Genomic DNA, 26,582 nt, shown 5'->3' with positions numbered 1-26,582 from the left:
CAGCCCATCAGCTGCAGCAGCAAACGAGGACAAGGACTGGAAGCGCAAAGCGGGAGGTGGAAAATGACACTGAAGAAAAGAGCATCAAGGCAATATAGATGTGTTCACGACAATGCAGCCTAAAATAGCCTAAAACGGGAAGGATGGGACAACAGATGCAAACATGGCCACCAAAGTCAGCGTTCATTAGCTTAGTCCTGGCTAGCAGCACTTTTCATCTCAGATCTCTTACTTCAAATGTTCTTAATATAGAAAAGAGAAATTGGTCATTTGCGGAAAAAAACGAATGTAGTCAATTGCTGTTTCCTCGTGCAGTTTACAAAGGGGGAAAACTGAAACTATATGTGAGTCACTCGTGAAAGTGTGTGACGTGATGCCTGAATCTAGGAAATGTGTGGCTTGCAAGCGGCCTTTTTCATTCGTGCAAAGCATCAGAGAACTCATCAGTCTTCCACTGGAGAGCACGCATGCGTGAACAGACCAGCAGTCTTTGCATTTCTTGTGATCTGAAATGCTTTCCTTGGAAACTAATGCAAAGGTGGTGCATTGTGTGTGAAAGAGGGAGGGACGGAGGGGAGACGGGAGAAAACAAACAAGCAAAACTTTACCAGTCTGAAGGAGCGTAACACGGACACATTTCCCATGCTGGAAAGACCTAGTTCCATCAAGCTTAGAGTGACAATTATGCTATCAAAAATATTCCAGCCTTGCTGAAAATAGTAGTAGGGATCCAGAGCTATGAGTTTGAAGACCATTTCAGTTGTAAAAATCCCAGTGAAGATCTGTGGAAAGCAACAAGATATTAATCAGTAGGGAGGATTGTCCTGCCACGGCTCATGAGAACACACTGACCCAGGGCTGGCTGCAGTTGCTGGTGACTGTGCACTCCTGGACAAACCAGGGTTTCACTGGTGTATCACGTGCAAGAAGATCCCTTGAGAGCTGATGTGTGAGAGTCCTTTCTGGCCTCAGTTGGTTTGAGGTGGAAAGGAACTGAATTATCACCCTAACGCCCTTTAAATATTGCAGTCTATTTTGGAACCATCCAAACTTAGCCTTTCCCTCTCCCCATGAACCCCAAACTGACTCTCATCCTGTATCAAACCAGCTCCCTCCTCCCTTCTTTATACACCCCGCTTACCTGGCTGACATAGCTGGTGGCGATGCTCCAGAGACAACAGGTGACTGCAGAGGAGGAGGCAAGGAAGTCCCTTCCTCCTCTTTCTGATATCTGATGCAATGGATAGAAGCATGTGGGGCAGAAACCCTTTCTTTTGGGCTGCTGAGTTTTCCCAAGGTTACCACAATGTCTGTAGTCCCTGGGAAAGGTACACTTCCCAAGGACATGTCTCACGGCCTTCTTCATGCAAAGCACATGCTCTCCCAGTGAACCTTGGTGCATGGAGAAGCCTCCCTCCCCACCCCTCTGCAATTGAAGGTGGTACAGTCTGCTCCACCCCCTCAACACTCCATCCCCTCATTTGCCCCTCATTAGGCTATGCCTTAAATGGCTTTTACAAATGAGTGGCCCAACCATTCTCAAACCTCAGCCCTCACATGTCATTGGATCAGAAACCCCATTGAATCCAGACCTCATGGCCAACAGTCAGGGATAATGGGAGTCGTGGCGCACTCATAGAAAGCAACCCATGGTCATGGGTCCTGATAGATCAAAGGAATGGCCATGAGTAGGATTCTGCAGAGCGTACACAGGTGCCAAATAACAGGGCAAGACCATTGTGTCATGCTCTGTTTCTGGTCACCCACGGCCATCGGGCTGTCCACTGTCGGAAGCAAATGGCTGGGTGGGTGGGACCTTGGTCCGGGCCATCCTGGCCATTCTTTCCCTGGCCATTCCTTTGCATTCTGCTCAAATGTACTGCGGGTTGAGAGGAGTCTGCTTACCAGGTTTCCAACGTTGAGCACTTCCTCAAACTCTTTTGTCATCTTGTAATGATCCATGGCCATGAAGAGGGTGTTCAACACAATGCAGAGGGTGATTGTCAGGTCGCTGAAGGGATCCATGATGATGAATTTGACCTTCTCCTTGATCAGCAGCCACAGCGGGCAGCAATCCCAGATGAGGAACCGGACCGCAAAATGATTCCAGCAGGGTGGGCACTTCTGTTGCGATTCCTCAAGCTCTAAGTAAGAAGGAGCAAGCACAGATGGGCAGGTCAGACAATGCAGGGGAGAAAGGAAGCCGCTCCATCCACGACTCTTTTACATTGCTCTTTTCTTCTTCAGCAAAGAGGCCCTGTTTTCAGGCACATGGGTCAGTGGTAACCACCAGGTCACATATAGAAGTAGGTAAGAATTTTTCTTGTTGAATTTACCCAAATTCACCAATAATGTCAAACGCTGGAGAGAAAGAACCTGAGAGCTTTATTTATCTACAAAAATTGACCAATCCATCCATCCAGGCAGAGGACTTTGGGTGCTAAGCTCTGAAAAGTCTGGGTTTGACTCTCCGTATATTCAAACATATTTGTGGGGAAGAATTAGGGCTGCTGTCTCGTTTTTTGGAGAGGTTTCCCATCTCCTTCATCCCACACTGCGGCGTAACTGGCACACCCCCAGTGGCATTCTGTACTGTAATTTAAACACAATCAGTCCTACCAACTCACCCTTCCAGGACACTGTCACAGAGTACCTAGTCTAAAATACCTCCACATTTCCGCCCCGTCCTTTAACACTTCTTTTTCTATAAACCAAAACATGCCCAGGGCAGAAAAGTATCCCAGCATCTCTGTAGGAATAGTTGTTTGGGGTTCTTTTATATCCCAAACAATAGGCCCAAACAAAGGAAGAAGAGAAGAACATCTTGGTCTGTTTTAAAAGCCAAGAATCTTAGCTAAACCCTTAAGCAAATTGAATTAAAAGAGAGTGAAGGAAAGCTTTGCTATGAGTTTTTGTACAATCTGAAGGCCAAACAACTTATGCAGAGAGAAGGTCAATGGACTATGTAGAATTATGCAGCTTTTGTTTTGTATAGTTTACAAAGCAACGAACTCTAAATTACCTGTACTTGCTAATAGCTAAAAGCGATTCTTACGTTGATTAAAATCTCCTGAAGGAAAATTCCAGCCAGCACAAAGGCAGCATTTTTGAGGAACTATTCCCTGGGATAAAAAATGACCCCAAATGGGAGTAATGATGGAGTTTTGTGAGGCAGGATGGTCCTCTCTGTTCTGGATAATAGCTCCACCTACTGCCTTTGGCCAGTGTGGGTATGTGAGAACATTTAATACCTGTGTTTTTGTATGGAACTTTGCCTGGGTTTTTTCCCAAGTGATTGCCCTAAGGTAAAGCAGTCTCATTGTCACATATACACATTTTGTCCGAACTTTTACCAATGTACACCCTTTTGGATGCATTTAAAAAATGGAGAACTCCATTGCAAAGTTTAAGTAAATGTGAATTTCAAAGGATAACTGAGGTTCAGCATACGTTAAAAGTGTGGAATTGGGTAGATAGATACTCAAATGAAAACCAAACAAATTTCTCTCCGCACGTCTAATTGCACCTGTGTACCTCTACTGTTCCCGGAGACCTGAGAGAATGGGTAGAGCTCAGCAACGTGCAATGCAGAAGAAGCTGGCTCCAGACCCCAGAATCTAGGAAGCAGGGGAGGAGAAGCGTCCCGGCCTGCAACACTGGAAAGCAAGATGGGCAAACAGGGACACGGTTCACATGTGCTTCCGCAGCGCACCGATTTAAGCGAAAGTGGGATTCAAGCTTACACCGATGGTGCGGCTTCTTCCCGCTTGGCCAACCTTGGCACTGCAGGGTGACTTCAGAGATTACTGCGTCAGCTCCATGTCTGTTCCTTACTAGCTTCAGCATCTGAAACCCATGCCAGTTGCGACAGTCTTTGTGAAAGGTGACCCATGCAGAAACCCTTGGGTTGCTGCCATCTTCTTCATGACTGACACAGAATTAAGATTTCTCTTCTTTCTCTCCTTTATTTTCAGTTCTGAACACAGCAAGGTCAGGAAGGATAACGTTGATAAAATCCTGGAGCCTAAAACTATTTGAGGCCAGAATGACTTTTTTCAGACCAGATCGACCCAGGAGGCAGAGTGCTATGGAGGTAATAGACAGTATCATGTCGAATTATAAGCTGGGCAGATAGTGGAGGGGTTTCTTTAAGGGGGCAAATTTGTTTAGCCAGAATTGAGCAGGAAAGGATGGAGGAGATTGGCAAAAAGTAAAACAAAAACAAGAAAACCCTAAAGAGCTAAAGAAGATACTTCTGATACATGATATAAAAAGAGAAGGGGCACCATCCTATGCCAATTTAGACGGAAAGAAGTCCTTGAACGCCCAGCTCTGGCCAGCAAGTATGGCAAGCCAGGGAATGCTGAGAACTAAAGACCTTTTTCTGTCTAAACATGCACCCTAATTAAAGAAATATTTTTTCTTCTCCCTTCCTTATTTATTTACTAATTGTACTTCTGTATCACTCCATCAAAAGTGGTCTACAAAATACAGGTGAAACTGTAACATAGAAAAGCAAAGAAGAAAACAGGTATACCATGTGAAGCAGATTACAACACCCACCGCATAAAACCAGAATAAAAGCCACAGAGGATAAGCATCAGTGCAAACATCTCAATGATAAAAATAAGCACTGTTGTTTATTCCATTATTTAACATATTGTTATATGCAAGATTAATATCAACAGCCCAGGAGAAGAGAGAAGTCTTCACCTGCTGCCCAAAAGATCACAGCATAGGTGCCAAGTGAACCTCTCCAAACATTCATCCACTAAAAATTCCCCCTCCCTAGCAGCCACCTGTAGCACCTCTTTCTCAGGGGGGAAGGCTCACCTGGGGAAGGTCTTGGGAGAATGACTGCATGGTCTGGGTAAGTCTCTAGGAGACCTAAGGCTCTGGCTTGATGCTGAGAAAGACCTTTGGCCAAACTGCATGGGGCAACCCTGATGCAGGAAATGACCACATCCAGGTTGCAACCTTGCGCACACTTACCGGGGGGGGGGGGTAAGTGGGGCTTGCTTCTGAGTAGACAGTGTCAAACACTGGCAGAAGCCCAGCCAAATTCCAACAGCGCTGTGGATTTGAGGAGCTTAGAACTAGCCAGAGAGGGGTTACCATCCAAAGCTGTGTTCTTTGAAGAAAGCAAGAGATAAAAATTTCCAAGGCAGGAGGAGAGCACCCTCTTTCTGAAAGAGAGCTGAACAACTCTCCCCTGGAAGGCCTCCCTGGCAGATGCACTACCTCTCAGCCGGCCGTGGCGGGAGGAAGGTCCAGGTGGCTACCGTTCCGTGTGGTGCCTAGAGAGTGCAGGTGGACTTGAAAGCAATGGCGTACCTTCCATGGCACTGGTGAGGATGCTGACGGCACTCACGGCTCTCTGCCTTTGGAAATGCTCCTCGGACTGATCCACTGAGAGTCGCTGGGGGGACAACAGCTGCTTCTTGTTCACATCTTCGGAGGGTGAAGTCTGTCCCGGGAAACATAGTCAGTCAGTAAAACACACCAATGCACCCAACACAGCCCTTGTCAAGGTGACGCCTTCCAGATGGGCTGCTTACAAGCCCCACCATCTCCAGACAGTGGGCAAGGGGTGATGCGAATTATATTCCAGACTATCTGGAAGTCACGAGGGTGATGAAGGCTGCTGATGGGAAGTCTCCCTTCAGCCCTCTGAACTCCGGCGTTGACAGTCAAGCCAGCTTACAGATTTTTGCCTCAAAGGCAGGCGTTGATTGGCACATTTTTTAAAAGCTAAAGACTCGGGAAATTAGCACAAATTGCTCAATTTGTACAAATCATACAGAAAACTGTGCTGTGCTGGTACAATTTGCACAGATTGCACTAGATTGATATGTGTGGCAGCTTTCCACGTGCAAAAATGGCATGCTTTGTGCACTTTACCTTAGTAGCTTAAAAATGCACAAATTGTGGTCCACCTTAAAGAAGCAACTCCGTGGCCTCCACCCCCCAACTCAACCTGCTTCACGATCACTGGATCAGAAACAGACAGGAAAGAAGCAGAAGCGGAAACAGTACTAAGTCTGGATGCCAGATCTTTGGAAGAAAAAAGACGCCTGCATCGTCCAGAAATCCAGAGTATAAGAAAGAGAAGAGGCTCCGTCAGTCCTTTAGTCTACAATCCAACACACTGCTCTGGGAGCGTGTCCTGCTGGAGCCTGTGGGGCTTGGTTCGAAGCACTCATAAGATATAAGATCCAATATAAGATCAGGAAAAGGTACAAGGAACATGGCAGCCCCTTATGATCCAAAATGCAGTCGGTAAGGAACAGCTCACGACAAAGCCTAGCTGAACCCTGGCACTGAATTAAACAAGTTCCTTCCCGTGCCTCTTAATAAGAAAAATCTGCCTGAGATGTTTCCCGAGTGTTGCACACATGGTCAAACGCCTCTCAACGAGGAGGACATTCCAAGTTAGACTCAAATTTCACTCTAGACAAAATGGTGGGGAAGGGGAAACGTGGCAAAATGTACAAACCTATGCATCTTTAGGTAGAAAATGGCTTACAACTCCCAGCATGCCCCAGCCACCTGGTTGGGGCATGCTGGGAGTTCCAGGCTACATTTCTGTTTAAACATGCAAAAGATTGTGTTCTTGGGCTTGGAATGACATTCCTGATTCTCCATGTGCATGTGTGTGTTCAAATTATAAAACGGGATAGAGAAACTATTTAAATCACTCGTGCTGAAGGATGATCTGACTCTGAGCAGAAGGGTGGATCCAGCCAACCAGGTGTTTAAGATCTCTGGGCAAAATTTGACCTCCACATTCAGCCTCCCCTCCTTTGTGGGAATGTTTTGGTAGCCTTCCAAGACTCAGCCAGGCATGGAACACTGAAGAAGCAAAGAAGTCCAGCAACATTCGCTCGCTGAGGAAAATGTGTGCTCAGCGAGCGAGTGTTTGTGTTCTACTAATTCCACAGAAAGCCGGAGTCCACATTCGGCCATCTGCATAATTGTTGCTCCGGTTCCTCATTTTTCACTTCAGACCCAGAAAAGTACAAAGCAGGGAGATGCCCAAGAACTGAAGGACATGTAGAAAGAAGGAGGATGAGGAACTCCTCGCCTCCCGGGCAGCCTTGCCACCTTCCCTGGGCCCCACACCCTGACCATGGGATTTGGACAGTTTTCTCCATCAAGGCTTGCTTAGGGACACCAAGAGCAATAAGCTAAAGTATATTGGTTATCTGGGGTATTTTGGGCCTTACAGACCCCAGTGGAATGTGAACCTCAAGATGTTCCCATCAGGCTGAAAAAGGCTCCACTCCCCTGCAATAAGGCAATGACAAAACCGAATCAGCCATGGATACACTTGCCCCAGATCCATAGCATGAGAAAGCAGTTGTAGGAACTGGACCACCATCCTCCTTCAACACCCGTTGTGCTACCTGCTACTATTGAGTGCACTTTTAATCAGCTCCATCTCCTCTGCAAATTCAGGAAGTGCTGAATGCAAGATCTACAGCACTGATGGTTATATAATGCACAAGACCCCCAGTACAAGATTTTATATGGACAGAAACATCACACTCTAAGTACCATAACAGGTCCTACCATACTGGTTCCTTACTCCTCCTCTCACATTGATACATTTTCTTGATCTGTTCTTAGTAATATCATAGCTTGGCCAGGTTGACTAGCAAAACGGAGCTCCTCTGCACAGAACCCATGATGAACGATATGGCAACATTCACCACTTTCCCTCTTCCCAGTGGTAGCATAGCTCTGTGTCCGATGTTACGGGGGCAATCATAAGAACACGAGATGCTGGATCAGGCCAAAGGTCCATCTAGTCAGTGACTACTAGTCCTGATAGCCATCTTCTGCTTTCGGTATTGCTAGCAATATGCCTATGTATCCCAGTTTTTGGGGGACATGAGCAGGATGGTTCTTGTGGGCAACTGGCTGGCCACAGGGTAAACAGAATTCTGAATGAGATGGACCTTAGGACTGTTCCAGATCAGCTCTTTCATCTCCTTATGATTCATTCCTGTCTTGGAAGTATCTTCATTGCAAAATATTATGCAGGTCAGGGAAAATAAAGAACCATAAGAAGAAAGACGAGTGCAGCTGAACTTGTCTTCAATGGTCAGTGCATGGACAGAAGACCGAGCAGCCCAACACAAAGGTTGTAATCTTCTCACTCTGGTGAGCTGCATTGTATTTCTGCTTAAATTATGGGAGCAAGGGTTCCTAAATTTGCAGTTACATGTGTAAATTAGCTGTAGAACATTCCATACAAATCCTTCCCATTTTCCTTCTTTCTTGGTGGTACATTTCCTCTCTTCTGCAATGGGTAAGTGGTCACATAAGCCAGTGGGGACCATTCGCAATGGCTTGATGCTGCCTAACCACCTGGTGGCCGCCATTCCAACCATAATTCCATCCTGCCCCAGGCAGCAGGGCCAATGGACATGGATGCTGGGAGCTGTAGTCCAAAATATCTGGGGGAGTCACCAGGTTGGGAAAGGCTGTTATGTAAGTTTGCAAAAAGATATGGACCCTGGGAGGGAGGGACACTCCAGAATATGACATTCCAGCAGTGAAGCTTAAGGAGGGAGGCAGCAAGAATTCAGCCCCCACCCCCATTTACCCCACTGCTAAGCAGGCAGGATGGAGGGGGGAGACCCAAATTTCTCCAGACATGGTTTCTCTGAGCTCTCTCACATAAAGCCCCATTTTTTCCAGCAATTCTCTGAGAAAGCTCCAAAAGCCCCAAAGTCATTACACACCAAGCCTGGGAGAAGTTGTCCTTCCTGACAGCAGCTTTAATCTACCGTGTACACCAAGGACCTTTTGAATCATGCAAGATGATTCAACCCGGCTGCAACGTGAAGAAGAGACCTCGTCCAATGCAGGCACCGCCATCTGGCCTCAAACAGGGCAGCCCTGTATTGCGGCTCCGCCTCACCTTGAAGGTCGTTCAGCCTGGCATTTGGGGAACCCCCTAGGAAAAGGCTCTGGCCTTCTCCTGTGGCCTGCACTCACTCCGCAGCTCCTCGTGCTGCAGTTGCATTGACTGTTTGCTGCATGGCAACCCAATCCCAGTGCTTGCTTAACTTCGCCCGCTGGGTGGAGAATGTCTGCATCAGCCTAGCAGGACACCCATCGCCAGTACAAAGCAAAAGATGATACCGCACAGATGGACTAAGAAGCCTGCACAGATATTTTACAAGTGCTTCCTGGGAGGCAAGCAGGGAATGCTCTTGAGAAATGTCAAAGCCCTGATCAAAAAACAGTCTTTGAACAAATGGCCCTGATACTTGGAAGTTGCCTTCAGAAACATCTGGAAAGGACCAGTTTGGAAAAAGCTAGTGTCATCCAAGATGGGGTGGTGGTGTTAGGTTCCAAGGGGCATCAGGATATGACAAGGAGCTTAGCCAGGTGAGGTCTTCACTGAGGCAAGCTGCTCACACTAAGAAACAAGTTCATTGGTTAGGGGTCCTTCAAGCGCTTTGGGCCAGAAACTTCTACCAGTCACAAGCAGCATGGCCAATGATCAGACAGTTCCATCTGTCAAGCCAGATGTGGTCACCGGAAAACTGGTGGCCCAGGAGGTAGAAGGCAAAGTTCTGGAGTCTTGATCATCCTAGTCTGAGATACAGCCCTCAAAAGACACACCAACACACCAGCGCTTAACATGCAGCTTGTCCAACCATAGAGCAGAAGGGCCAACTCAGTCTCCCGACGCAAAAGCAAGGCCTTCTGCCCACAGAAGATGACCCACTCCGTCTATAAATGGGACACAAAAGCATGAATCGGGAACTGCAGCATGCAAAGCAAAGTGAAAACCAAGACCTCCGTCCAACCTAGCATCCTCTAGAAATGTTGGACTGTTGCAGACAACACGACTGCGGGAGCTGGTGAATTACTGGACTGCAGTCCAGCATAATTGGAAGGCACTGGGCTGTGGAGGCTGCATAAGGCCACCCATGATATATCTGATGAACAGAACTTCAGAAAGCAATACCCTTCTTCCACTGCAAATGTGTTTGCCTTTGAGCTGACCTGAGACTCTTTGTTGTTTTTCCTGCAGTGAACTAACACGGCCATTCCCCTGCAAGCTGTCATGGATGGGTGCGAGTTAGCTCAAGTCACACAGCTTTTGTTCCATGTATGATCAGGATGATGGAGCTTCCCTGCAGTGCATGCCAAACATTTGCATTTGTCCAGTTTGGCAGACCTGAGACCTGTGTTTTCCAGCCTCGACGTCCATTCATGTCTTCAAACAACATAGACATCAACAGGTGTGACAATGACAGAAATACAACTGTGGCCCACAAGTTTTAATTCTTACAAAACTTGTTCCTGGCAGAGAAGGCAATCAGCCCTGATGTAATGAAGGACTGCTGACTCTTAATTGTGCAATGGCTCCAGACTGATCTCCACAATAAATAGTCTGAATGGGCACAGCACATCGAAGCAGATGTTGATTCAAAGAGGAGCCGAGAAGACTTACCAACAAGGGCCCCTTTGCTCGGGTTTTGCATTTGAATTAAAAACCAGAAACTGGCTTTTTAACAAATCTCACTGTGCCAGGAAAATAATGCCTTTTATTAAAGCCCACCAATGTTCTGAAGCCAGAAGTAACTTTCAAGGGAAATGTTACAGATCCGTTAGATCACAGCTCAGACTTTTGTTAATGAAAACCCAGAAGGGAATGAGACATTAAGGATCTTACGCTGGGCTTCCTCTGTAGATGCATCAGAATCATCGGCTGGCATAAAATGCAGCTGCCTGGAGCTGGTGGCGTCCAGAAAGTGTGTGCATGTAAGTGCAACCCTGTGCCAGCCGCACTGGCCAGCAGTACAAATCCAGGCTTAATTCCAAGTGCTGGTCTTAATCTTTAAAGCCCTTAACAGCTTGGGCCAGGTTATGTGAAGGACTGCCTTCACCCATGCAATATTTTTCCCATTCATTTTACACTGTTGCTTTAACTATTTAAATTTTTATTCTGTATTTTATATGGTGTTTTATGTTTTAAATTGTTTTACATGGCTGTGAACCACCCAGACAGCTTATTGGTGGTATAGAAATGTAATAAATGCATAAATAAGAAAATAATCTTATGGTGAAATCCTTCTCAGAGCTCACTTTCAGGCAGGTGCCATTAATATCAGTAAGGCTGTGACACATGAGAGGCAGGGCCCTCACAGCACTGGCCCCAGCTCATTCCTATGCTTTGTTCCTTCAGCTCTGGCTCTTAGGCAGACCATAAAGATCTCCCCTTTTAAGCCAGATTTGATTCATTTCCATATGTCAAGATCACCTCTAATGCACACCCCATTTCTCAGTTCATCTTTGCTTTGCTTTGGGAAGGAAATGCCCCAAAAACGAATAAATTCATGTTTTACTTTAATTAACAAGCAACTACATTTGTTTTAAGAATGAATGAGACCTTGAACTGAACTGGGCCCACCTGGTCCACCATTAATTTGTTCTGAAACAAATGCAAGGGATCGTGAATGGATGACCTTTTCCGTATCTTATTAGTATTCGTTCTTCACTCATTCATGGGTTGGGGAGAAGGTTCCCTTTTATTTCTATAGCTTGTCCTGGATGGTTCCTTGTTTTGAGATATTTGGATCATCGTCAACAACATCATCATCAATGGCCACTGACACTTTTGTGGTCATTCTTCTGTCCCCACCCTGAAGTACTCCAGAACCGAGGTGCTAAACTTCTTTGCTCGATCTCAGAGAAGCGCTGGGGACCCGGATTCTACTGGTGCGTGTGTGAGGCTGAAGGCAAAGGGGGCACAGCCCCAAATACTCAAAATACTAAGAATGCCAGCATATTTTAGCATAAAGCTCTTACCAGCAATTAAGCCTTTGAATTAAGAAACATGTTTCAGCCTTTTAGAATGGAGAAGAAAAGTGCACGCAAAAGACGCAAGACCACCAATCAAACAAACCACCAAAAGAACCAGCGGCCAAGAGAAAGGGGAGTGGGCCATCTAGGAAAAATTTGGAGGGCTGGGCTGGGCTGGGCTGGGCCCCCCACCATGCTGACTGCCACATCCAGGCCACTCAAGAAAAACCAGATTGCTGTTGTCCGGACCAGCTGCTACTGCGCACAAGAGCCAAATAAACAGTAAAAGCAGCGGGGGTGGTATGTGGGGGCAGGATAAACACAACTGTGAAATGAATCTAAGTAGTAAACATGGGATGGTAATCAGTAAATAACTTCACAAATAAAGTCTTCAATGACAAAGAGGAATGGAGTCATGAGATGGGAAAGACGTGTGGCACACCCCTAAGAGCACAAGAAGAGCTGCACTGGATCAGTCCAAGGGGTCATCCCATCCCGTCTTCTGCTCACGTACTGGCCAGCCAGGCACAGGAAAGCTACAAGCAGGATATGAGCTCCACAACACCTTCACATCCATGTTCCACAGCAACTGCTGCTCACAGGCACGCTAGAGGTAGCATAGAGCCATCAGGACTGGGGGCTACTGGTCACCTCCTCCTCCAGAAATTTCCCTGGTCCATTTTTAAAGCCACCCAACTGGGTGGCCAGCATTACATCTCAGGGAACTTAAGTCCATAGTTGAGCTGTGAGTTGTGTGAAGAAGTCCTTGCTTTTATTGGAAGGCATCTCCCACCATTCAGCTTCATGGGATGGTGTTATGGGGCAGGCAGAAGACATCTCGCAGGTCACTTTCTGCACATGAAGTATAATTTGCTGCAGTTCTTTCCCGGGGCTGCTGGGAGCTCCAGTTTTGATCAGCCCGGGGAGGCTGGGGAAAGTCAGAAATCCCAGTGGAGAATTCTCAGCACCCTCACTGAACTAAAATTTCCAGGATTCCTCGGAGCAGGAATGAGAACTCAAGGCCTACAACTTTTGTCAGGTCCAGCTAGCAAAGACAGTGGTGAAGGGTCACGGGAGCTGTAGGTCAAACCATTTGGTGTAGGGAAGTGCTTGGGGGTGGGAATCCAGCAGATCCCTTGGGGTGGACTTCTCAGACTCTGGTCCACTTTGTCACAGCTGTGGAGCCACGTTCCTGGTGAACACACTCAGCATTTGTGTGGTGCTCTCCAGGAAACAAGTCCCACGTGACCGCTGCACAGGCGGCATCCCATTTCCACATCACGTGCCGCTGCCTTTGTTTGTGCTGCTGTGCATGAGGTGGGAGAAGATTGCCAGTTGTGTGATCAGGGTTCTGTGGCATTCGCGGAAGACTGGGCCAAGCACAAGAGGAAGCCTGCGAATCCGAGAGGACTGGCTTCCATGAGATGCATCCAAACCCTAATCTGGAGGGGCACAAATGGTCCATCCCTGCTGTAGAGGGCGCTGCACTGGTTCAACTCCTATTAAACCGGTAAGTTTACCATAGGGATCTATCCTCCGAAGGCAGTGCAGTGTCAGCTCCCAGCTCTGGAAGGCCCCTGGGCAAGACATCCTCAATGGGGAGTCTACCTTCTCGCCAGCTTCGTTTGCAGCTCACCATTCCTACCACTTGCTTGTTTGACTGGCTGAAAAATAGCGAGCATGTAAGCAGTGGCGTCCTTCTTATCATCACAACCTGGACCAGAGCACGATGCAGGGAAACATGGTGGGTTGTCCTGAGGAACCTCTGGTCCATGGGCCCCTGCTGAAGCATGTTCCTCAGCCAGTGCCCAACGATGCCTAGCTTGTGACTGCCTTCAAGAACGCAACAGCTACAGCCACCAAACACCATTCATGTCTGAATTTACACAATGGATCGGAGGGATGATTTATTCCTTTCCCAAAGAGGTGAACCCACAAGACCATGGGCTTACAGCCGATTCGCTTTTCACTTCTCTCATACGGTCTCAAACAGAAGAGGTGCCAAATCTGCTTCACGGAGGCAAGAGCATCCTTCTCTCCACCTCACCGAAGTGAGCATCTGTTGCTATAGCACCTCAGTGAGATTTCCTAGACAACCACGGAGGTGCCAAGAGTGGTTTCCACTGGCTGCCCACTCCAGCACATTGCTAAACATTTGTTAACAAAAGTCAACGCCGGGAGGCAGCATCACGGGAGAAGCCCTCGTGATGGTTTCAGGGCCTGAAATGGACAGGGCCAATCCTACAAAGTTCCCCACTAGCTCCCGTGGGATTTAAACCAAGATGCCTCTCTGTTCAGGCTGAGTGTTCCCCTCTCCCACTGACTGAAGTGGGCGATGACAGCCCAATGCTTGCCTCTGAGGAACAACAACAGTAAATAAACAAAAGGAAGAGCCATCACCTCCGCTGCTAAGCTGTTGATGTTCTTGAAGTGCAGTTCTGAGAAAGCATTCATGAAGGAACAGTTTAACACAAGATTGCCCTGGGAGCTGCACACTTCGCAGGCGGAGTGTAGGGCCCAAGGGAATATAGACTCAACCCAGGACCTCCAGCCTGCTCAGAGCTGCAGAATCTTAGGTGCAGGGTCCAAGCCCAGGGCTTCCCAGGCGGCCAGGCTCCCTTCCCCTGGATGTGCCTTCTTTCTGCCAACCACCAGTTTTGTGGTGGGTTTCTGGATTCTATACAGCTTCCCCTCAACCCATGCTAAAAGGTTGACATAGCTTTCCTCAGTCTCGGTTATTGGAAGCGAGTGCTTTAAGCTAAAATAGGCAGCCATTCTTTAACTTTCTTGTCCTCCACCCCTGTCCTGCCCATGCCATGCCCACCACTGGCAAAACAACCTGCATAGTTCCCTTGAGAACATTTCTCAAATAGAATTCAGCCTTTGGGCTGCAAGAGATACGGCAGCCCTGTGATAGAAATGACACCCACTCAGGTGACCTTAATGACAGTAACTTCACCCCTCTTAGAACATCCCAAGATAAAGCTATAAACATGCCAGGTTTAAGATTTTTAGAACTTTGGTCTCAACTTTAATTGAATTATCTCCATGGAGCTAAAAATGACAGATTCATGGAGACTGACACATGCTTAATTAATTAATTAGGCAGCAGGTACCACTGACTACACTGTGCTTTCATACACCCTTGTCTCTCATTGCTAGAAAGCCTTGACTTCCATCATAACAAAGCAGTAGTTTCCCTTCTGTTACCTCCACCCCCTGAGAAATCACAGCAGAAAGTGTGACATTACATTGTACCAGAGAACTTGCACTGACTGTCTGTGCAGCAGGATCAGAGGTACAAAAATCAAGCCCGGAGAAACAAGCTTTGGGAAGCTCCAGGTACAAGACAGCAAAAAGTGCATCAAAGTTCTAGAAGTATGAAGATCAACCCGACCAGAATTCCTCCTTCCAACCTCTAGAAACTGTAGCCAAGACATTGGTATGGTCCAGATTACCCACACTCAAGGGTTGAATATGGGTTGAGTGTGGCTTGTCATTCAAACATGAGTGATGATGATTGAAAGGCAGGTTATTGTGCTGTCCACATCCAGACGGGCTAACAAGCCAAGTTTTAACCATCATTTGTTGTTGGATTAAGAATGGTAGGTTGTTTGTGGCTAACAAACCATGATAGGTTAGTGAGACTAGGTTCAGACAATATAACTCACATTTCAAAAACAGCCCACCCTTGAGTGGTGGTTATTCTGTTATTTGAACTCAGTCATTGACTTGAAGTATTTTTAATTATATAGAGCGTATGCTCCAGCAAACCTAACTCAAACTACTATCAGTCGATGGTGTTCCATCAAAGCAGGGATGGGCGACCTTGCACCAGGGGGCCTAGTATGGCCCATGGGAGATCCCCATCCAGCTGGACAGCTGTGCTGACTTATTTTGGATCCTTGATTGGAGGTAAGATCATCTTCCTGCTTCTCTGCTCGCACCTTATGAAGGCTTTCAGAAAGCCTCCACTAGTGCCTACTTGCAGCAAGGAGGGGCTCTGAAAAGGGCCTGGAACGGTGTTGCTAACCCTTCTCACCCCACTGGTGTGACTCTTAAAAAAAACTAGCCACCAGTACTGCAATCCGGTTGGTCGTCCATCCCCAGTGTGCCATCTGTGAGGTGACCACACCCACAAGCCCTCAGCATGCTTGACTGGAACTACAAATGGTTCCTCCCCACATCCCCCATCCCCATCCCCCATCAGGGCCCAGCCAGCTTCCTATTTCTGCCTCCTGCCTGCCTGAATCCATCAATCCATCCACCTGCCTGCCAGGCTGTGCCAATAAAACAGCTCCGTGTGGCTTGGTGGGAGATGCAGAGGAGGTGAAGACTGGATAAAGACCAGAGCCACCTACCGTGTCACCAGTGCCGGCTTTCTCCATAATAACCGGAGGCCCCAACAACACGTCCGTTGGGGTCATTGGGTCGGGGCTTCCTCCGCCGCCAATCAGGGAAACCACCCCATTGCAGTCCACTGAGCTGTTTCTCTTCCCGTTGAAGGTGTAATTTGGAGAGCTGTAGCTTCCTTGGCTCTGCACGCTCAGTCGTCTCCCGCTCCGTGGAACGAGCAGGGAGCCACGTTGGCTCTCACTTTCCCCGACGGTGCTGATGTCGTCATCAGCAAAATCCGCCTCTGAGCCAACATCCCTGCCCCGCAACCGGAAGCTGAAGACACTCCCATGGCTGGCCTTGCGCTTCACTGAATTCTCCATGGAGCCAGAAGTGAAACCCAGGAGAGTCTGGAAGGAGCCAAAGAGGGTGGGAGAAGAACATAAGGTGTGGGGGCAGAATGAGGGGAAGTTTAGAAGGCATTGGCTTCTACATTTGAAGAGCCTTACATCTTTGGTCATCGTTGAGTCCCACTGGAGAGCAACGGGTCTCAGCTGCAGTGCAGACATCTAGCAAGTCCCACTGAAATGGCCCCAGCCCTTCGGCACATGTTTCTTCTGCTGGATTTTGTTCCTGGGGCTTCCATTTACTGATCCCAATAGCAAATGCATTTTATCAGTCTGTTTCTCAGACAAGAATTCCTTTCCTCCTAGTCTTCTACAGACCTCTAAGCCAAGGGCCAAATCCATCTCTCTGGGAGTTCCCATCCGGCCTTCGAGTTGAGCTACTGATAGTAGGAGCATTAAGCTACAGTATGCTGGCATGCTGGGAGATCTGGTCGCAGCCCTTTGCCATGCCCTCTCTTGACTTCCACCCTGCCCGCCATCAGCATCGTTAATTTTATTTCAATGCCACCCAACAGCCAAAGATATCTGGGCAGTTTATAACACACCAACATTGCCAGCACTGCCAGCTTTTCCAGAATAGACTTTGGTCTTGGGCTGAATTTGGTCGGTGCACCTCTTTTCTAGAGCTTTGACCAATATCCCAGAGTAAAGCTCCTTCCACCCAGAATGGGATACCGCTACTTGAACTACCCATGGTATTTTTACAGCGTAGCCTCTGCTGCTCTGTGTTCCCATCACTGGCCTGTCCACAGGTGTTACTCAACGGGCACTCTCATCTCCCACCTGTCCTCTGCCTTCTTGCGATCACTACAAATGCACGCGCAGAGCCAAGAATTAAAATTAAGCGGCCAGCTTTATCTAGGTATCAAAATTGGTCCTCCATTGAGTACAATGTGCCTGTACCTGGCACATGGGGACCACACTGGGGCGAGGAAGCCCTTCTGTGTCCATCCGCCTGAGATAAAACCTCTGGGCACTGCAGAAGGTTCTGACCCTGATTCTGAAGAGGCGTTTCTGTTTGCTCTGGGAGCAGCGAGGTGTTTGGCCTTATGTGGTCCGAGAGCACGGCCTCAAATCTTCCAGCATTCTTTTGCAGTTGCAGGCCAGCACAGGGCACAATCCTTCTTTGGGGCTCCAGGGAGCAGAGCTTTGACCCCGGAGCAGTTGGCTGTCCCTGCTGAAGCCGACTCATCTGCCAGGATACAGTCCACATGCATCAAGTCTGCATTTGTGCTGTATTTGCACTGCCAAAACAGGCAGGAAGCTGCACCTTTCTCCCAAAACTGCGGGCCCATTTGGCAGAACCCACAAAATGTCTGGCAAGAGGATGGGCAGAGGTCAGGCTCACAGCATCTATTTTGTTTCTTATTAAAATCCTGAAAGCCCCCCATCAAAGCCTGCTGCAAAAGACCAACACTTAGAAGTAAAGAATTCTGAGCTTGGGAAGTCGCTTTGCTTATCAGAACCAAATGGGGCATCTCTCACCCCTTTCAGCGAAACCGTTGAGCCCCAGACACTCTTCTTTTTTGCAATACGCATTGTGTGTGCATGCAGGGACATGCCGGCATTTGCCTGTGCTCTGGTGGGACAACTGGCTGCTGGAAATCCTTGCCAAGCTTCTGCAACTCACCCGGAGACTCTCCAGTAGATCCCAGCCTGCCTGTTGCCTCCCCCACGCTTTTGGAGGGCTTGTGCTTACCAGGTAGGGTCTGGGGCTGCCCGCCCAAAGTGGCAGCAAGAGCAGAGTCCTCCCAGCTGGGGGCCCCATCTCCACCAGAAACCTAGTTTTGCCTTAGGGTATTCTGTAGGCTTTGGGCTGATTAATCAGGCCCCACACAGGTTATATCAGAGAACATGTTTTGGCTACTTTTAAGCCATGTTTTGTGGCTCAAATCAGTACAAGACTGATTTGTATTTGTACAACAGTACAAGACAAGCCACAAATTTTGAGAGAATGTGAGCATGCTATGTTTTGTGGGGTTATTTAACAAGACCAACTGGCCCCATCAGTACAGACTTGTGGATGGCAGAACCTGGGGCACAAAGAAAATTCAAAACGCTGGCATAGCTTCTGTGGAACAACCAAATTTGAGGGCTTGTAGCAAACAGAAAAACAGCTTCCTATGACACCAGCATTACACGAATCAATGTTTGCCAGAGTGCTCTGGCCTCGGTGGTGACACTGAGAGATTTAGAGGTCAAAATGACAACGTGAACCAATCTGATGCGATGATAAAAGGGAGGAAAGACACCAAATACAAGAATGACACAGGAAGAGAAGTGTTTCTCCCTAGTTAGTAACAACACAACCACCTGGTTTCCACACAGTAAGCATTGGGGCTGACTCCATTCCTCGGTGTAATTAGTGGGGATGGGGAAACAGGATGTAACTGCATGAAAATGGCTCAGCCCCCCTTTGCATGAGGTGTTCAGCACCCTTTGGTAAAAGAGACTCGCTGGAGACCCGGCCCTTCTGGTTCCTGTGCTCACTGAGTGGATGACAAATGCACGGATGCAAAATGAAAAGACAACTCATCCTTTGAAGGAACACGCTGAGAAAAGTGTTTCAAGTCCAGCCCACATTTCTTATTTGGCCTGCCAAAACCCATTCAGAGCAAAGCAATTCACTCAGCCATTTTGGCATTAACAATCTTGCAATTAGCAAGGCCACACACTCAATTAAACAAGAATAAAGTCTCAGTGTGAAAGAAAAGAAAAGAAAAGAAAAGAAAAGAAAAGAAAAGAAAAGAAAAGAGCACGTGTAGAAATCCATTCATGTCTCATCGGAAAAAGCAGCCGTTTGGGTGCGTAATTGTGCATGCACATCCAATCGCACAGGTTGGATTTAGATGTAGTCACACTTAGAGTAGACCCATTGAAATCAATGGCCATGAATCAGTCGCAGACCACGTAGGTTCCCTGGATTTCAATGGCTCTAACTCTGGCCCTGACTAAATCTGGATGCAGCTCAATATCAGTTTCTCTCCTTTGCATCCCCTCCCATGTTGACTGTGACTGGCAAGTCTTTCTAACATCACCAATAATTAAGGGTCAGGAGATTTTACACAGACTGCCTCTGTTAATTGGTGAATTTCAAGAGGCTGGTATTTACGCTTAGGCAGGAGAAGGCAGGCACGGTTAAGAGCAGTGCCCTGAACACACGGAGGCAGCTGCAACAGCTCTTTAGCGTAGCATCCTTACGAAGCTCAATGACTATTCAGAAATGTATGGCAGTTCACTTCTCTCCGCTTGCCTTGCACTGAGGTATGAACTGCACGGGTTCCCCTAGCAGGTTACAGCAGAGGACACGCGACCTGGTGCCAGAGCATTGTTTTATCCAGTCTCGGACTTTCACTCCTCAAGTCCTCGAGGAGAGAAAGGTCTTCCTTCCCTTTCCTGATTTCTACGATACTCTTTTGAAGGGCAGGGAATTTCCATTCCAGGCACACGCCCTCCCTCTGGGCAACAGATGAACGGGCGCTCTTGCCTTACAGGTGGCAAACCCATGGGACAGATTGCCAGTCATTTTCCTGTTCAGAGAGCATTGAAAGGACAGGAGCGGGAATACCCAGGTGCAAAAAACATACTGTAGCAGCTTCCCCAATTTGGATTCCTCCAAATGTACCGGATTGCATCTCCCATCAGGCAGAGAGAACCAGACTGAGGAAAGCTGTATTACAGAACAGAAGACCTGTATGGCTCTGAATGTGCAGGGGTTCCCTCCAGGAAAAAAAATTAATAAAGAACAAAAGCTAAAGCAGTGTCCTTTGGCTTATATCCAGTTGTAAACACTCTCCGGTTTATATTTATATTTCCCAGTGATGGGACCCTTCCAGAATAATGCAGAGCTGCTCGCCAGAGGTGTGCACCCATTCATAAATGCACGGACACGTTTGGATTTGAAGGTCGCTTGTCACTGACTTTCAACATTCAACTTTCAACTGAAATTGCATTTGCAATGGCACTGCAGAGACGAAAACCAAAGGGCCACACTGTCGGTCTGTCTATCGTGCCTAAACACGTGTATGGACAGCCACCCATGCAAGATGCAGCGATCTACACAAAGGTGTATGCCATCCCGTCATTGAGGTACAAAAAGGGATGCATGAATCAAGTTAACTGCAGACCAGTCCTTCCAGATGATTCCCCAAACATTACCTCGAGCTTGTAGTTTGCAGGTATCACAGAGAGCACTGCTGTGTTTTCAGATCCAGGGCTCTAATACTGACCCTGGACACTCCTCTTGGCTCAGCCCAGCCACCACGGAGGCCTCCTCCATGGGTGGTTGTGGGAATCGGTACCCTGGAGGCATTCCAGTGGGTAGGAAGGGAATGGCGAACGAAATGAAGAATCCTAAGTCCTCCCAGCTCGGGACCACGTGCCCATCACTACGAAGCATGTATATGTACTCCAGAACCCATCTAAATGTTTGCTTCCCATTGCCAGCAATGGGGTGGAAGAAAATGGATGCAAGTTCATGGATGGAATTAAAATACAGGAGGTCCCATTCTGCTGGCATGAGCTGACAGGACACCAGAGAAACAGAGAGCTCTGATCTTGAAGTGTCCCATCAAGAGCACAGAATTGCTCTCTGAACTTAGCTAATCCAACTGAAGGGATGCATCCTTCTCTATGTGGGGGAAATGCCCATCTTTACCCCAAGAGTTTACTATATAGGCTCATATAGGGGTTTTTCCCGGAATTGCCACTTCAGGCAAAGACTAACCGTCCTATGTGGACCATCTTCTGATTCTGATTTTGGACCCTTCTGGTCGTCTCCATCCTCTTCTGCTCCAACAGATTTCTTCTTTTTTCTTCGGCTTCTTCGCTCTTTGGAATTTTTGGACGACAAAGGTGACATTTCAAAGGAGCTAAGCGACATTGAATCAATTCCTCGAGCTAATGCCTGGAGAATATGAAAATAAAAGAAAGTGAACCAAGCATAAGCACGCTATCTTGAAAATGATATTTGATAGCTGTAGCCATAGAAACTTTCACTGTAGCAGCTACTCCCATTTTTCCTCATTTCATCAAATTTAAATAGAAAATAAAAATGAGATGTCTTCTGCAGGCAAACTGTCTGACAAATTTCATAAAAACCGAATGACTCTTGCTTTGCCGCTAGATGTTTTCAGAGGGGCTCCCACAAGCTTTCTTAGCAGTCCCTTGACGTGGGGTTCATGAAGAACCCACAGTTCTCCTAGGAGAAATCCTAAGAGGAATTTTCACGTGGATGTGGGGGAGAGGGGGAAATACCCTGCCCCCCTGCCTTTTTCCCTTCCATCCCTAGTAGCTCAGTGGGTCCTCTTCTATCACCCCAAGCCAGCGCTGACACCCTCCAGGCCCGAGAGGACTGCTCTGCTCCCTGGTCCCTTCAGGTCCCTGTCAACTTGCCATTGCCTTTAAAATGGCCTCGGAGTTTGCCTCTCCAAAGAACGCAGTGACCTTGTGAGGAACCATGTGCCTTGCTCCTCTGCAGCACGGTGCTTCTGGAAGCTTCCAGGGCTGAAGCCCTGTCTGCAAACCACATGACTGCTCCCCCACACGCCGGCTTTCCTTGCCAACGTATGCACTTATTTATTATTTTCTTCTTCACGCTCATTTACCACTTTCCGCAGAGGTATCCCGGTGGTGAGCATAAAAGGCAATGGCCTCCAAACTACAATAAAAGTAAGAATAAAAACAAGGCATGCCCAGAAAGCAGCGACAGAGGGGCACGCTCTGCTGTTTGCTGAACCTGGAGCTGTCTGGGTCCTGCTCCAGGGAAAGCCCATGTGAAGAGATGTGTTCAAGGAAGACATGGGGCAGAACAATCTATGGCCCCTAGACAGCCCCAAGAAGGCCATAGGGATTTTGGGATTCCCAGATCTGAGGTCAGAACTCTGACCTAGGACCTGGGGATCTGTGATGGATTTACCTCACCATTCTCACAGCCAGCATGGAAAGAACCTCATTGGTTGCTTCTTGAAGTCGTAAGAGTGACTTCAGCAAAGGGGAGAGAATTTTTTTGAGGGAACTGGGGAAGGAGAGGGGTCAGGGCATAATTTATCCTGACAGTTCCTCATCTTCCTTCCTTCAGCCACAGTGCGATGGCTGAAACTGGCAGCCTAGTGGGATGGGAGGACCATGGGGGCAACCTCCTTCTCCACGCTTCTCCTACCCAAAAAAGGATGCCCAGAAACCTCAGGGTTCAGAGGACTACAGGAATGCCCACTGGATTGTGTCCGACATGACAGAACTCTCTAATGTCCATGGGTCAGTTGCTCCAGAGGGTGAGGGCTTCAACTCTCAGTGCTCTCCTGTAAGTGCTCTTGAGGCAAGCCTCCATAAGTGGCACCTGACAAAGGACACACAGGTGAGGCAGTCCTTCAGGTAACTGGGTCCAGAGTTGTTTAGGGCCTTCTAGGCTAACGGCAACATCTCGAACTGGGCCCAGTAGCTTCTTGGCAACTAGTGCAGGTCCCTGAGGAGAGAAGCAGCTCATTGCTGGGAAGAGGGTCCAACCTGCAGCATCGAGGGTCTAGTCTGCAGCCGTTGGCTGCACATTACACGTTCCTGCACTGGGTCTCTGGCATCCGCCACCTCCTGTCCCCATCTGTCCCATGGAGCAAGACAATGTGGAAACATTCGGAGGCGTGTCTGCAGGGACTGCAACCACTGGCAGACCGCCACTGCTTGTAAAGCCACGCTCTTGCCCCATTTTGCTCCAGCATCAAAAATGTCCCTCCAGGGCTGGTGCATGCCCTCAAGAGCTGATGGAGGACTGGACTTAGGAGGCACACGAGAGCGCCTGAGGGGTAGCACTGTTCCCCCCCACCCCCCGGCAAGAAAGCTTGGGCAGATTGCACACAGCAAATAACAAAAGAACTGTTTATTTCCATAGTTTGGAAGTCAAGAGAGGAGGATACAAGCTTTTGCCCAGCTGACTGGAGGGAATTTCAGGACAGTGAAAAGGGAGAACTTCACATAGTTAATCGGCTACAAGATGTAGAGATGGCCACGTATCAGGATGGCTTGAAAAAGGGATTTGTCCAACTAAACGTGGGGGGAGGCTATTAGTGGCCCTGGTCCTGTGGCTTTACGTATCACCTGGATCAGGGCAACATAGGTAGAAGGGGGCTTCTGCATCCATCCATCGTGGGGACTTCCAGCAGGCAGCTGGTTGGCCACTGTGTGAACAGAATGATGGGCTAAGTAGGCCCTGGGTCTCATCCAGCACGGCGCTTCTCATGTTCTTGTGTTCCAGACAGGCTCCACACAGCATGAAATTATATCCATAGTGGAGGCCCCGCAATGGTCTGAACTGGGTGATGCCATGAACTGACGACTCACGCTCAGCAAATCTCTGGCTGAGCCAGAATTTGATTCCTGGGTCCGTCCCTCCTCATATTTCTCAGATGTGAGGACCTGTCACATGCTGGAGAGCCGTGTGCCCGTCCAGATAACATCTAAACAATTGGGCAAAGGCAATGCTCTCTCACGTGAGGTCTCACGCTTTCTGCATAATTTCCCAGAAAAGCAGACCATGTCATTTCTGCTGCATTTCTATAACAGCCTGTGTTATTTCTGCTGATACAGATGTTTATTGTTGTTCTTATTTTGCAGGCAAAGGCTTATCCAACACAGTGATAGAACATGCTGTGACCAAGGTCCAGAGTGATAAACACAAACCGTGGGCTTTGGGAAGGGGGGGCACTACCCACCCACACAAATACAAAGCCAGATAAGACGGACTTTCTGCGCCATATGCCTGGCTGGATATTCTGTGCGTCAGCTATCAAGAGAATCACTGCAGGGAAAGGCAGATAAAACCGAGAGGTGCTAGAAATGGATTTGAAGTCCAACTAAGGGGAGGGGGGAGAAATAATATGGCAGAGCTTGGAAATCACCTCCTTGAGGGATCCAGCAGGCAGCTGGCTTGCCACTTTGTGAACGGAGTGCTGGACTGGACGGGCCGTTTATTGGAGGGCCTGTCCAGGCTTTCCTTATGCTCTGGATCCTGCCCGCAACCTTGGAGAGGGGCTGCCAGCGGAATACCACCTCTGCCCAGCTGGGTGGATCTCACTCAGTATGAAGCAGCCTCCTCTGTCCCTGTGCTGTGCTCTAGGTGCAAATCCTCCCACCTCAGTCTTCCATTTAATTCTGCATAATGGGAAGATCAGCATTGCAGGGGTTTCTCTGACATGACATTTAAAGAGGCTGCACCTCCTGCAACCTGAAGTGGTACTGACCCAGCAGGGCTATACCATGCAATCCAATTTAGATTGCCTCGTAGACCATTTGCACCCTCGGAAAGATGGCCTAACTCTAACCCTTCCCGCCATGCTGAGATTTTGGAACTCCCCACTCCCCACCGCCACAAGAGAGAGCCGATCAAATTCACATACTCTCTCAACAGCTGTCGGCTCTCAAGTGCCACCCGCGCTGCACCAGTGAGGGGCCGTTCGCTCATGCTAATCGGAACTATTGTATGACAAGTTGCGTCTGGCTTTCGGTGGATGAGTTGTTTTACTTGCACAACCGCCACATCGGCGGTGTTTAAACAGCTGACCCCCACGTATTATTCCAGTTGTTGAATAATGGGAGACGAAAGGCTGTTTGAAGTTGGAAGATCAATAAAGCCAATCTGAAAAGAATGCTAATTAACTCGAACTAATGGTGAGGGCTGCAAATATTGAACAGAAAGCCATTAATTTCCCTCTAGTGAGCAAGGGGATATCTTTGAAGATGATGAAAATAATCATAATAAACCAACTGCCGATTTTTAACAGGTGCCCCGCACCCCTCTGCCAATTAACACGTGACATCGCGATGGGCTGCAGAGCTCCTTTGCATGGAGGGCTTTCTTTACAGCTATCGCTGCTGTGAGGGAGGAGGAATGTGCAACGCACCCACATTGTGCGGCATGTGACAACTGTGCACTTTGGGACAAGGCGATTAACACACCACGAGGAGAACTAGACATATGCGCAGTTGCGGGAACATGTTGGTGTAGATGCTACTCTCATGCCTTCTTCTAAGTGGAAGTGATAACCCCTATTGGGACAGCAACACGTGCGAAACACCCTGCAAGTCTAGTGTCAGGCGTTGCTACGGTTAGAACTAGGAATGCGTAAGGACTCTAGTCTGAGGTGGGAATCTGTCCGATTTCTGTCCTGGTTACCTGAAGGAGCGCTTGCATCCATATATGCCCAGCCGCCCCCTGAGATCGGCGGGAGAGGCCCTTCTCCGGGAGCCCTCCGTGAAAGAAATTAGGAGGGTGGGTACTCAGTGGAGAGCTTTCTCAGTGGTGGCGCCCAATCTATGGAATGCGCTCCCCAGAGAGGTCCGCCTGGCGCCGTCGTTATTTGTTCTTCGGCACCAGGCCAAGACCTTTTTATTCAAGCGGCATTTTAACTGTTAATATTATTGGATTTCATCTGGCCAGGGCGGCTTATTTTATACTGTATTTTTGTATTTTTAATTTAATGTTTATAGTTTTGATTTATAATTATTTTAACTTATTGTTGTAAGCCGCCCCGAGGCTTCGGCGAATGGGGCGGCATAAAAATGTTTTAATAAATAAATAATAAATAAATTTCCTCAGCCTGGCTCCATGGACTCGACTTCTTTCTCTGTGCCCAAGTCTACTGAGCATTTGTGCGAACATTCGACAGGAAATGTGTAGCACTCCGATTCCCATATGTGACTTGTGAGCTGTATGCCCTTTGCACAAAGAAGGACGCACTCTGCATATTTTGCACTAAGAGTGCCGTACTTGGTGTACGCGTCTTGTGCAAAGTGCAAATGACACGCTCTGTGTAATTTGCACAAAAAATCCGCTTGATGCCCAAAGGCCACACCACACCACTGACTCTGCAGAGCACAACAGAAGACCCATTTCACAGGTGGGAAAGAGACCCATCTCCTTGTCTGACCAAAAAACTGACAAGGCAATGTAATGCACAAATGCCAAACCACACATTTGGTGCCCCAGAGGCCAACCAAATCCTCAGGTCAGGTCAGGGAAGG

General features: G+C 48.1%; 1 protein-coding gene across 6 annotated transcripts in view; it reads right to left on the bottom strand.

Annotated features, from left to right (window-relative positions):
• LOC123020642 (sodium channel protein type 5 subunit alpha-like) overlaps positions 1-26,582 on the bottom strand; it is a 270,015-nt gene that overhangs the window by 122,808 nt on the left and 120,625 nt on the right. For 5 of the 6 annotated variants that reach the window (XM_044424589.1, XM_044424584.1, XM_044424586.1 and 2 more), the window contains exons 11-15: positions 21,298-21,477; positions 16,191-16,574; positions 5,335-5,467; positions 1,906-2,144; positions 609-782 (exon numbers count right to left, since the gene is read on the bottom strand). In XM_044424589.1, coding sequence (XP_044280524.1) covers positions 609-782; positions 1,906-2,144; positions 5,335-5,467; positions 16,191-16,574; positions 21,298-21,477 — 1,110 coding nt within the window. The remainder of the gene's footprint in view (positions 1-608; positions 783-1,905; positions 2,145-5,334; positions 5,468-16,190; positions 16,575-21,297; positions 21,478-26,582) is intronic. The other variant, XM_044424588.1, reaches the window with a different exon arrangement.

This window comes from Varanus komodoensis, unplaced genomic scaffold (assembly GCF_004798865.1).
Source record: "Varanus komodoensis strain SLA01 unplaced genomic scaffold, ASM479886v1 scaffold15, whole genome shotgun sequence".
In the NCBI taxonomy this organism is placed as follows: Eukaryota; Metazoa; Chordata; class Lepidosauria; order Squamata; family Varanidae; genus Varanus; species Varanus komodoensis.
The sequence above is the reverse complement of the archived record's forward strand: the minus strand, read 5'-3'. Positions and strand labels throughout refer to the sequence as shown.